The 11,156-nt window shown below is 50.3% G+C and overlaps 2 protein-coding genes across 2 annotated transcripts; one reads left to right on the top strand and one right to left on the bottom strand.

Moving 5' to 3' along the window:
- Positions 1 to 650: 650 nt before the first annotated feature.
- On the bottom strand, positions 651 to 4,147 carry EMWEY_00016630 (protein phosphatase 2C, putative; the record flags this gene model as incomplete). Its single annotated transcript, XM_013477496.1, has 10 exons — positions 651 to 683; positions 962 to 1,072; positions 1,289 to 1,384; positions 1,529 to 1,674; positions 1,786 to 1,863; positions 2,045 to 2,201; positions 2,417 to 2,573; positions 2,744 to 2,865; positions 3,067 to 3,122; positions 3,229 to 4,147. The coding sequence occupies 10 exons, from the start codon at positions 4,145 to 4,147 to the stop codon at positions 651 to 653; spliced, it is 1,875 nt and encodes a 624-aa protein (XP_013332950.1).
- Positions 4,148 to 6,926: 2,779 nt separating this feature from the next.
- Positions 6,927 to 10,983, top strand: EMWEY_00016620 (hypothetical protein; the record flags this gene model as incomplete). Its single annotated transcript, XM_013477495.1, has 9 exons — positions 6,927 to 7,449; positions 7,556 to 7,877; positions 8,067 to 8,711; positions 9,157 to 9,315; positions 9,491 to 9,632; positions 9,710 to 9,826; positions 10,095 to 10,244; positions 10,521 to 10,645; positions 10,880 to 10,983. Coding segments are annotated over 9 exons (2,287 nt in total), but the record flags the coding sequence as incomplete, so codon positions are not given.
- Positions 10,984 to 11,156: the final 173 nt, after the last annotated feature.

Genomic DNA, 11,156 nt, shown 5'->3' with positions numbered 1-11,156 from the left:
AGACGGGAGTCGCCATGACCGTGACCTCACCGCCAGCAGCAGCAGCAACAGCAGCAGCAGCAAGAGCAGCAAGAGCGGTCGTAAGTTGTTTATGAAGTTATTAGGGTTTGGTGCGGGGTGTACGTACACCCTAACGGGTTTAGGTTTGCTGCCTGCAGCGCAGCAGCAGCAAAGTTTTTTTTCTTTTGTTTTGTTCTTATGGAGCTTTATAGACCCCACAGGAACAAATGATGTCTTTGGTTTAATTAGCTGCAGCAACGGAGCACTGCCGCTGCTGCTGCTGCTGCAGCACTTGCTGCTAGATGGACAGCTTGTTCAGGCAGATCTATGGGGTGCTGCAGCAGCTATAGCTTATCTTGCTATACACCCCAAACCCTAAACCCTCATCATAAACCCTAAACCCTTGTAAACCCTCGCCAACAAACCCTTGGTTATTTATTCCCTAATATACAACAGAAACAGCGTCGACAGCTTCTGCTGCTGCAAGCACTCGCACCTAGATCTGCTGCTAATGCTGCTGCTGCTGCGGTTGCTATTCTGCTGCTGTTGCGGTTGCTAATGCTGTTGTTGTTGTTGCTGCTGCTGCTGCACGAAGCAGCAGCAGCAACAACAGCACAGCAAGTGTTTACACGCATAAGAGAGGGCCGCGGCTATCGCGCAACCCACACAACAATTACTGTCACCTGCAAACAAACAAACCTCCAGCTCCCTCCAAACCCTAAACCCTAAACCGTAGCGACTCAACTTAGTGTTTTTTAGGGTTTAGGATATAAGGGTTTTAGTTTAGGCTTAGTTTACGGTTCCCAACGGTTTATACATTTATTTTCTAGGGTTTAGGGTTTTAAGGACTTTGAAGGGTTTAGGGCTTCCAACAGTTGCAAAGGGTTTACGCCTTCTAAAGACTCTACTGAGGACTCTATATTTAGTGTTTAGGGTTTAGGGTTTAGGGTTTAGGGTTTACGTCGTCGACGACGTTGCCCTCTTCATCTATCCAACGTTTGAAGGCTTCGTAAGCCAATCGATCGGCCGCATCTTTCATTCGCTGACCGTCATTGGGGGATCCCGTTATATACTGCAGCAAACCCTAAACCCTAAACCCTAAACCCTAAACCCTTGCTCTCCCAGAACAAGCCAAAACCCGACTTCCCTAAAGGAAAAAGGGAACCCCATGAAGGCTCGCAACTACTATGCCACAAACCCTAAACCCTAAAAATGCACCATATCCCCACTAATCCACTGGCACGTCTAAGTGTAAACTCTAGTAACCCTAAACCCTAGGAACACTCACGCTTGAGACTATCGTGACGGCCTCTTCGCTGCTAATAAATTCCCAAATGCCGTCACTCGCAACAATGAAGAAGAGAGAGCTCTCGTCCAGAGGAACCTGCGTATACACCCCAAAACCCTAAACCCTACTCTGGGCAATCTAGGGTTCGGCGGGAACCCCTGTTTGATGTGCTACTCCGTCTTTTATGGCTCTACTCATTGCTAGACCCCAACCCCAAAACCCTAAACCCTAAACCCTAACCTGTGCAATTTCGGGTTCGGATACAACTCCTATTTGGTGCGCAATTCCGTCTCCTATGGCTCTACTCATTGCTAGACCAGGGAAGAGATGATCTTTAACAAATACGCGGTGTGGTATATCACAATCAAGCCGCAGCACCTCTCCCCCTGCATGCATGCATGCGCAACAACAACAAACCCTAAACCTTAAACCCTAGGATGCAAAAGCAGAAGCCTGGATCACGCGTAAACCAGAACCCCTAAACCCTAAACCCTCACCGGCTGCTTCGATTCTCTTCTTCTCTGCTGGGTTTGTCGGCTTGTGGTCGACTGTGGAGAAAGCTGGTACGATGGATCCTGCAGCAAACAACCACCCCTAAACCCTAAACCCTAAACCCTAGAAGTCAAATTGTAAACCCTAAACCCTAACAGTTCACTTGCGAAAAGCGGAGTGAAAGAGCGTCACCACCCAAAAACCAGACCCCTCGTGTGATAAAATTCTTTAGGGTCTATTTAGGGTTTAGGGTTTAGGGTTTACCGGAGGCATCGACTTTAGCTAAAACACAGCGAGAGTCCCCTACAAAGGAGACAGTTAATTTGTCTCTTTCGTGCAGCACAAGAGTTGCTGTCGTGCCTGACAAAGAAGAATCCACCGATTGCTCCCCTGAACAAAACTCTAATAGAGCCTTGTGAGTCTGCACACACAAACCCTAAACCCTAATAAACCCTAGTAAACCCCAATAAACCCTAATAAACCCTAAAAAACAGCAATAAACCATAAGTTGTAGATCCGCACTGTTCGGCCTCGGGCGCGGAAACCCGCAACCGAAACAGGTGAGTCTTCTGCAAAACTAAACCGTAGGAGGAGAATTCAGGGTTTAGGGTTTAATTAGGGTTTAGGGTTTCTTACGGCATGAAATGCGCCTCTTAATGCAGCTCCTACATCCTCACGAAGAGAAGGATGAGAAAGAAGAAAAAATAACAAAACACGATGAACAAAGTCTGATGCTTGATGGCCACAAGGGCCGTGACCATCAAACACTCCGTAGACCCCAAAAGAAGAACACCTACGCGCACAATCACAAAACCCTAAACCCTAAACCCTTTTTTATACACAAAATAAAACATTACTAGCCTAGCCAAACACCTTGTACTACACCACTAATGAAGCTGCGGCAAACAACAAGCCCTAAACACTAAACCCTCACTACTCTAAACCCTAAACCCTAGACCCTACCGAATAAAGGAAAAGTCATCCTGATTGGGGCTCTCTGGCTTTAAACCCTTCTTGCAAGAACAGCCGACGCCAATCTGTGCTTGGAAGTCGTCAAAGTGTTCGCACTCATCACTAGCCGCCAGCTGCAAACAAACCCTAAACCCTAAACCCTAGAATCCAAACCCTAAAGCCAAGATCGTAGACACCCAATCCTCCACAGTTGCTGCCTTCCAGTGCACAAGGGAAAAAGGGATGCAAAATCCCCTCTGCCATAACCAGATAGAAAATGAGTTCCTAGAGTTTAATGGCTAGGTTTTAGGGTTTAGGGTTTAGTGTTTAAATACAACGCAGTCCATCCGCTTGTTGTCGAACCCCCGCTGACGGTCTCGCGACGGAAAGCCTAAGGATGAACAGCAAGGACTTAGCTTCAAACCCTAAACCCTAAACCCTAAACCCTACAGAATCCAACCCACACTGAACCTGAAACCCTAAACCCTAAACCCTACCTAGGACGGCGCATCGTGATTTATCAGGAATATCTGCTGTGAAGTGTTCAAGAAGGAATTGTGCGGTTATTTCTTCGAGATGTTTGAATGCCTCTTCTGGGGGAAAAGGAAGAGGGGCAAATAATAAGGGTAATTCCGGGCAGAAACCCCTCTTGCTGCTGCTGCTGTTGAGCGTTTCTCCTACAGTAGCAGCACAACCTGCTGCTGCTGAAGGAGCATCAGAGCGAGACCCTGGGGTCTGCTCCCTCTCTCTAGACAGCTGCTTCCATGGAGAGCTGTCACGCGGCGTTAGGAGGCCCGCTGCTCCTGCTGCAGGCGATGCTGCTGCTGCTGCTGCTGCTGCAGCTGCTGCTGCAGAAGGCGACTGTTTGCTGCGCTCGCTGTCGTTGTTAGACAGAGATGACAGGGATCTAATTTTGCTGCCGTCTGTCTTTGTTGTTGCTGCTGCTGTTTTTTGGGGTGTATGTAGACCTCGTATGTCGTTAGGTTTGCTGCGGCAGCTGTCTGTGCCGTCAACTGCTGGTGTTGCACCTGTTGCTGCTGCTGCTGCTGCAGCAGCAGCAGCAGCAGGACTCGAGTTCGAACCCCCTTCAGAATCCTCTACAGCAGTAACAGAAACAGATAAACGACGCCGCTGCCTCTCCTTTAAACTTTTATGCTTCCTTGCTGCTCGATCTACAGCAGAAGTGTTGCTGCTGCTCGCCTGCTCTGCCTGGTCTGTTAGATCTGAATCTGCTGGCTGCTGCTTGTGCTGCAGCGACAAAGCACGGTCTTGCTGCTGCTGCTGCTGCTCGCGGTGATCCTGATGATGCTGCTGTTGAGGATCCTCGTGCTGCTGCTGCTTCTGCTGCTGGTCGTGCTGCTGGTGCGGCTCGCCCGTGCGGCTCAGCTGACTCTTCTTACTCCCACAAGCTCCCATTTTGATCCGGCACGAAAAATGCTGCTACTGCTGCTGCTCTTGCTGCTGCTGCTGCTGGCTGCTGGTTTTGCACCTGTTTCTGTGCAGCGATTGCTGTTGCAGCTATTGCTTCTGTGCTGTACGTGCAGCTGTTGACACCGCAGATGTTACCGTTGCAGCTGGGGCTGCTGGCACTTGGGCTGCTGTTGCTGCTGGAGCCGCTGTTGTTGCTCCTGCTGCTGCTGTTACTGCTGCTGCCTGTCTTGGCAAGCAACTGTCGGTTCTTGGAAAGCAGCAGTAGATGCGCACCAGTAGCGCCACTTTTGAGTCTGCCGCTGCTGCTGCTGTTGTTGTTGCTGCGTTTGCTGCTACTGTTGTTGCTGCTGCTACATCAGCCGCAAACGCATGCAACGTGCAGGAGCTTCGGCTGCGTTCTGGGCCAGTCGCGCATCTCCTGCTGCAGCAGCAGCTGCAGCGCCCAAGCGCAGCTGCATGCTGCGTTTGCTGCAGCAGCAGCGATTCTGCAGCAGCAGGTGCTGCTGCTGCAGCTGATGAGGTTGCGCTGAAGTGACAGTAACTCACCGCTCTCCAGTGCCGTTGAGCCGTGGAGTGCTGCTGCAGTGAGGTCTGGCTGCAGGGCTTGCTGCCGCTGCTGCAATTTTGACCCTTGCTGCTACTGCGTATGACTCTGGTGCAGTGGTTAGTGGTGCTGCTCCTGTTGGTGCTGTTGTTGCAGTTGTTGTTGCTGCTGCTGCTGCTGGTGCAGCTGCTGCTGAAGAACTGCGGCCTTGATCTGCTGCTGATGCGCACACACGCACACACCGACGTCTAAAATGTTTTTTGTCTTTAATTAAATGACAAAAATAAATCTATTTAGAGGATTCCCTAAGGGAGAATCTTCTGTTGCCGCATGCCTCTGGGAAGCGGCGATCCATCGCTGCTGCTGCTGCTCGTCCTGCTGCTGCCGCTGCTGCTGCTGTTGTTGCAGTTGTGCTGTTGCTGCTGTTCCTCACCAGTTGTTGCTGTGCTGCTGCCGTAGTTATAGGAAGATATCTTTATGGATGTTATATATTTAAAAGGAAATGACTTGCATTAATGTTTTTTAACTGCTGATGCTGTCTTTCCCTGTTTGCTGCTTGAATGAATGACAGGCAGCAGCAGTAGCAAGACCGTCGTGCGTGTAGTCTTTTGCTGCTGCTTTGTAGCATATATAGCATAATTGGTGGATCCAACAGCAACTAAAAGGAAAAAAGGATAAAAAAATGTTTATTTTAATTCATTTTAATTTAAATAATTAACGTAGGAAAAAGCGGTACCGGCAGGGATCGAACCTGCGACCTTGTGGTTAACAGCCACACGCTCTAACCGGCTGAGCTACGGAACCCTGACTCTCCGTCTGTTCTCCTTTGCTACAAGGGGATATTTCCAATTTATTATTCTTAAATAGTAGATTAATAAGGGTTTTTATTTTTTATATGCTTGCATTAAGGGGTTAATGCAGGAAAAACAGCAGAAGACAACATAAATGCACAATCTACTTTACGGAAAAACACAGGGGAACAGGGACGTGCCTGATGCTGTGACTACTCCCCCTTGCGACCCTAAACCCTAAACCCTAAAACGTAAACCATAACTTTTTAAAGAAATTTGTTCTGTTGATAACGGGTTGCCGTTAACTTTGGGGTTGAGAGCGCAGCCACCCTCGGGCCGAGGGTTTAGGGTCTAGGGTTTGGTGTATACCGTAACGTGCATGTTTCTATGCATACAGACATTGAAGACTCGAGGACAAAGGGTTTAGAGTTTAGGGTTTTGAATAAGAGAAATATTTCCTCAGTGGCTTTAATATAGTTATGTGAAGTAGGCTTCTGCTGCTCTAACCGGCCCTTTCGATAGACGAAGGAGATGACATTTATTTCCCTTCTTTGTTCTCCTCTTTTAAGTGTTTCTGTGTCTGCTGTTCCATCAATTTAGGGCTAGTGAATACTTTTATAGAGTGAAGCTGCTGCTTTAGGGTTTAGTGTTTAGGGTTTAGGGTTTACGTTTGGGACTCCGGTTCGTCGGCGGTCCCACAGAAGACGGCAGAGACAGCGCTTAGCGGAGGAACGAAACAGACGAACAAACAATATTCAGAAACGAAGTAGCAACAGCAGCAACAGAAACTACAGCAGCAACAGAAGCTACAGTAGAAGAAGGCAATACGAAGGCAGCGAGACAGCCGCGCGACATATAATAGCAGCGGGAACGGCTGCTGCTCTGCAGCAGCAGCAGCAATAGCAACAGCAGCAGCTGCAGCTGCATTAAATTCAACAGAGGAAATTTTAAAGTTTTTGTTTTATGCAGTTTGCTGAGCTGCCTATACACCCGAGCATTGTTCCCTCTAGCGGGTCGCGCCGGTCTGTATCGACTGAGCACCGGGGGGACGGCAGCAGCAGCAAGAACAGCAACCGTTGCAGCAGCAGCAGCAGCAGCAATTGCTGCTGCTGCTGCAAAGTCAACGACAATTTAAGGGGAAAGTGTGTGTGTGACGCTTCCGTAGCTGTGCCGTCCTAATCCCCGCCTGGTGCAGCAGCCTGCCCGGCATCAGCAGCAGCATCAGCATCAGCAATACGAGGTTAAGACCTGAGCAAAGGTAGCAGCAGCAGTGGTAAACCCATTAGTAACAGTGTCAGCATAAATGGGGGGCCCTCGAAGGTTCATCAGCGGGGAGGAGGCTGTGGAAGCCGTGCTGCCTGTGCTGCATTTGAGGAAACCACTGGACAGCAGCTGCACCAGTAAGAGCAGCAGCAGCAACAACACTAGCATGGAGCCTATTGACGGAGTCAAGGCCTCTTGCGTTAGCGGCACTAAACTGAAACTTACGAGCAGCTCTACGACGGGCAGAAGCAGCGATGCCAGCAGCAGCAGCAACAGGAACAACAGCAACAGCAGTAGCAACACACCCAGCAGCACCCGCAGCACAGACACACCTAGCAGCAACAGCAGTGGCAGCACGAGCCCCATAAGCGAAAGCCTTAGTCCTGTTAGGAGCCGCACTAGGAGCTCAAATGCCAGCAGCAGCAGCATCAGCAGCAGCAGCAGCACTAGCAGCAGCAGCACTAGCAGCAGCAGCACTAGCAGCAGCAGCACTAGCAGCAGCAGCAGACGGAATATTCATCGTGGGGGTCTGCTGCTGCAGCATGCATCATCGGGCAGCAAGACGGAGACAGAAGCAGTGCAGCATGAGGGCGGCGTGCTGTTGCAGCGGCAGCAGCAGCCAACTCCCATCCTGCGGCTGTCTGTAAACCGCAGGACAGGAGCTGTCTCTCGCAGCCAACACCCAGCAGGTAATACACCCTAAACCCTAAATCCTAAGTATTCGTGAACTGAGCAGTAGACTCTTGTGAGGTCTAAGGGTTTAGGCATTAGGGTTTGGCGCTTCCCTATTCGCAGGTCACTCTTCCCGCTCCTCCCTCACCCTCGCTCCAGCCCGCCTCCGCCTCGGCAGTAGCAGCAGAAATAGCAGCAGCAGCAGCAGCACGGTGTATCTGCAGCACGCTGACTATCGCGAGCAAATAGAGACAGCAGAAAACGGGAATTTGAAGTGGGGGCAAAAGGAGGCAAACGATGGAAGTTGGGTAGAGAAATGGGCTGTACAGACACTGCCTAAACCGCAGCAGCAACAGCAGCAACAGCAGCAGCAGGAAGAGCAGCAGGAGCAGCGAGTGCTGGAGTTCGGCCAAAGCCAAGGAAGGAATTACCAAACCAACGAGCGGTCAGCATCTGGCCCTAAGCCTACACTCTCAACCCTAAACCTTAAACCCATGGCAGCAGTCTAGAAGTCCCTCAGCCAGCTGGTGTTAGCACGGTTAGGGGCTTACTTTTGAACGTTTAGGGTTTAGGGTTTAGGCTTTAGGGTTTAAGGGCTAAGGTTTAGGGTTTGTGGTTGGGGGGGTTGGCTCAGGTGGATATCGCGTTGGCAGGAAACGGAACGCGAGCGAAGAATGGAGAAGGTGGTTCAGGAACTGCAACAGCAGGAGGAGCAGCAGCAGGAGCATCAGCAGCAGGAGCAGCAGCAACAGCAGGAAGTGCTGCAGGAGTGGGAGGAGGAGGAGACAGAAGACAAAATCAATGGCATCTTAAAAATAAGCAAAAGAGGGACAGACAGCAGGAGTGGGGAAGGAAGAAATTGGAGTCTCCGTCTCCTGAAGCGCAAGCATCAAGCAGCAGCAACAGCAGCAACACGAGACACTGGAGAGGCGATGGATGATGGTGCACAGGGGACAGGCGAGGATCTGCTTGCAGAGTCGTCTGTTTTGCTGCCAGCAGCAGCAGCAGCAACAGCAGCAGAAGCAGCAGCAAACTTGCAACCAGGGCATGAGCTTGAGGTATTTGAGGAGACACGTGGAATGGAGACAAGGGGACGACTGCAGCACAGGAGGACAGACGGCAGGCTTGTCTTCGAAGCAACCTGGAGAGAAGTGGCAGCAGCAGCAACGGCAACAGAGACAGAAGCAACAACAGCAGCAGCTAAAGAGGTGCAGCAGGAGTGTATGTGGATAGACGAAGACGGCACAAAGAGAGGCTTGAAAAAGGGCAGAGATAAAGAGTAATGCTGCTGCTGCTCCTGCAGTTTTTGCTCCTGCTGCTGCTGCTGGACTCGCGGCTGTTACTGCAGTATTCATTGTTACTGCTGCTGTTGCTGCACTTTCTCTTGCTGCTGTTAGTGCGGCAATTGCTGCTGCCGTTGTTGCTGCTGAGCTTGACGCTGTTGCCGATGCTGAGGCTGCTGTGGCTGTTGCACGAGAGCACCAGCTGTTGCTGCTTCTGCAGTGGCCTCGAATGTTACGAAGCAGCTGCTGCAAAGCTGCTGCTGCTGTTGCTGCTGTTGCTGTGCCTTTAGTCTGTGCTTCGGTTGCAGCTAATCACTACTAGTGTAATATTTTAAGCCCTGCTGCTGCTGCTTTTGCTCCTGGTTCTGTTGCTGTTTTTGTTGCTGCAGTGTACGTGTACTATGATCTCTGTTTTTCTAAGGGTTTGTTTATTTGCTGCAGCGGGGGGTCTTGGGAGGAAGAATGGAAAGAAAATTGCGACGGCACTCGCGAGAGCATAAAAAGGAGACAAATGCAGCACGGAGAATGGGAGGAGACAACAGGAGTTAGAAGAGCAGCACAAGGAGACAACCAGCAACATCTCGAAGAATTCTCCAACCGGTAGGCCCTCTGCAAGGATTAGGGTTTAGGGTTTAGGGTCTGGGGTTTAGGTTGCTGCATTCACATTTTTCCGGCGAGTGAGGTAATGAGCAAGAGGCCGCTTGCGCCTGAGTTGGGTGTTTGGTGTATCAGATTTAGGGTTTAGGGTTTAGGGTTTGGGGTTTGTGCTTGACAGAGTGGAGAGAACATATGGGGATGGTCACATAGTGGAGAGTACAGACAGCTGGTTGAGACCCCTCGATGGCAGCGGCGCAGCAAGGGGGACTCAGAGACGGGAGACACAAACTTTTGATGGACACAAACTCACTTGCGTAGAGGTCTGCTGCTGCTGCTGGGGACGTTGCTGCTGTTGCTGGTGCTGCTGCTCGTGCTAGTGTTGGTGCTGCTCGTGCAGATGCTGGTGGTGGTGGTGGTGCTGCTGCTGCTTGTGGTATTCGGGGTTGCCTGTGCTTTTGGATTTTCCGTGTTCCAGCTGCTAATGCTGCTTTTGTTGCTGTTGGCTCTGTTACTGGTAAGGGGCTTACTTTTTTCTAAAATGTTTTTTATTGTATTTTGCTTCAACAGGTGCAGCAGCAAGTATGGGAGGACAACGGAGATGAATTTAATTCGGACTTGTGGACAGAAGAAACTCACATCCAGCATCAAGGCAACAATGCCGTCGCACTCCACAAGGCAAGCAGCAGCAGGACCAACAGCAGCAGCAACGGAAGCAGCAATAGCAGTGGCGGCATCAGTGGTAGGATTTAGGGTTTAGGGGTTGAGGTGCGTACTTTGTGCAGAACCGATGGGGAAGGAAGAAGGGAAACCGCCGCACAGATGGAATGGAATGGGGAGAGCGTTGGGAAGAGGTAGAAGGCCTAGAAGACACAGCAGCACAGCAGCAGCAGCAGCAACAACAAGAACAGCAACACTTGAGGATACGCATACTTGTAAGTATTAAGAAGGCAACACCTGCCGTCTCGGAAAATACTGAATTTGCTTTCGTCATTGTTGCTTGCCGTCGTTGCTGCTGTCGCCGTTGCTGCTGATGTCTTGGTTGATCTTAGGCAGCTACTGGTGTTGTTGCTTGCTGTTTGTTACTGGCCAGCTGCCATAGCAGCTGTTGATGGAACATTCTGTCGAGCGTGCGCTCGGTGCTGCTGCTGCATTTGGTGTTGGTGGTGCTGCTGCTGTTGATGCTGCTGCCGTTGCTGCTGTCGCTGCAGTTACCAGGGGGAGAAGTGACGACGCGGCAAGTTTTGCTGCTGCAGCAGCAGCCGATGCAAATCAAAAGGCGGTATGAAGATAAGTGGTGGATTGAAGCCAGTGGGAACTCCTGGGGCCACAAAGAGTGAGCTTTAGACCCTAAACACTAAAGGACAACCCCTAAAAAAACCTCCAAAACCCGCCAGACATATAGTCTAACCCCTCCGTTCTAAATCCGAAACTTTAGGGGTCATTCTTGACCGCAAACCGTCTAAGCATCCACAAACCGTCGTTTTCACTCCTAAACCTTTTATGCACCCTACACCGTAAACCCTTGGTTCCCCATCCCGAAAACCTAAACCCTCGTCTGGTCCTGCAGAGGGTTTGATGAGGATGGAGCTAAGCTGAGGGAGAAATGGTATGACAACGGAAACGAGAAGGAAGTCGATAGATGGAAAGAAATGCCAGATGGAGCGATGGAAGGTACGATAACAAACCATAAACTCTAACCCCTTGAAACAAGTCCCAAGGCATGCAGACGAACACTAAACCCTGAACTATATGTACATTTATAGTGCGTATAATGCTGTATAATCATGCAAGCCAATGCACAGGCGTAAATATAGACGAATATATATATATATATATATATATAT

Source organism: Eimeria maxima, genomic scaffold (assembly GCF_000499605.1).
Source record: "Eimeria maxima Weybridge genomic scaffold, Emw_scaff136, whole genome shotgun sequence".
In the NCBI taxonomy this organism is placed as follows: Eukaryota; Apicomplexa; class Conoidasida; order Eucoccidiorida; family Eimeriidae; genus Eimeria; species Eimeria maxima.
This window is presented reverse-complemented; position numbering and strand designations above follow the sequence as displayed.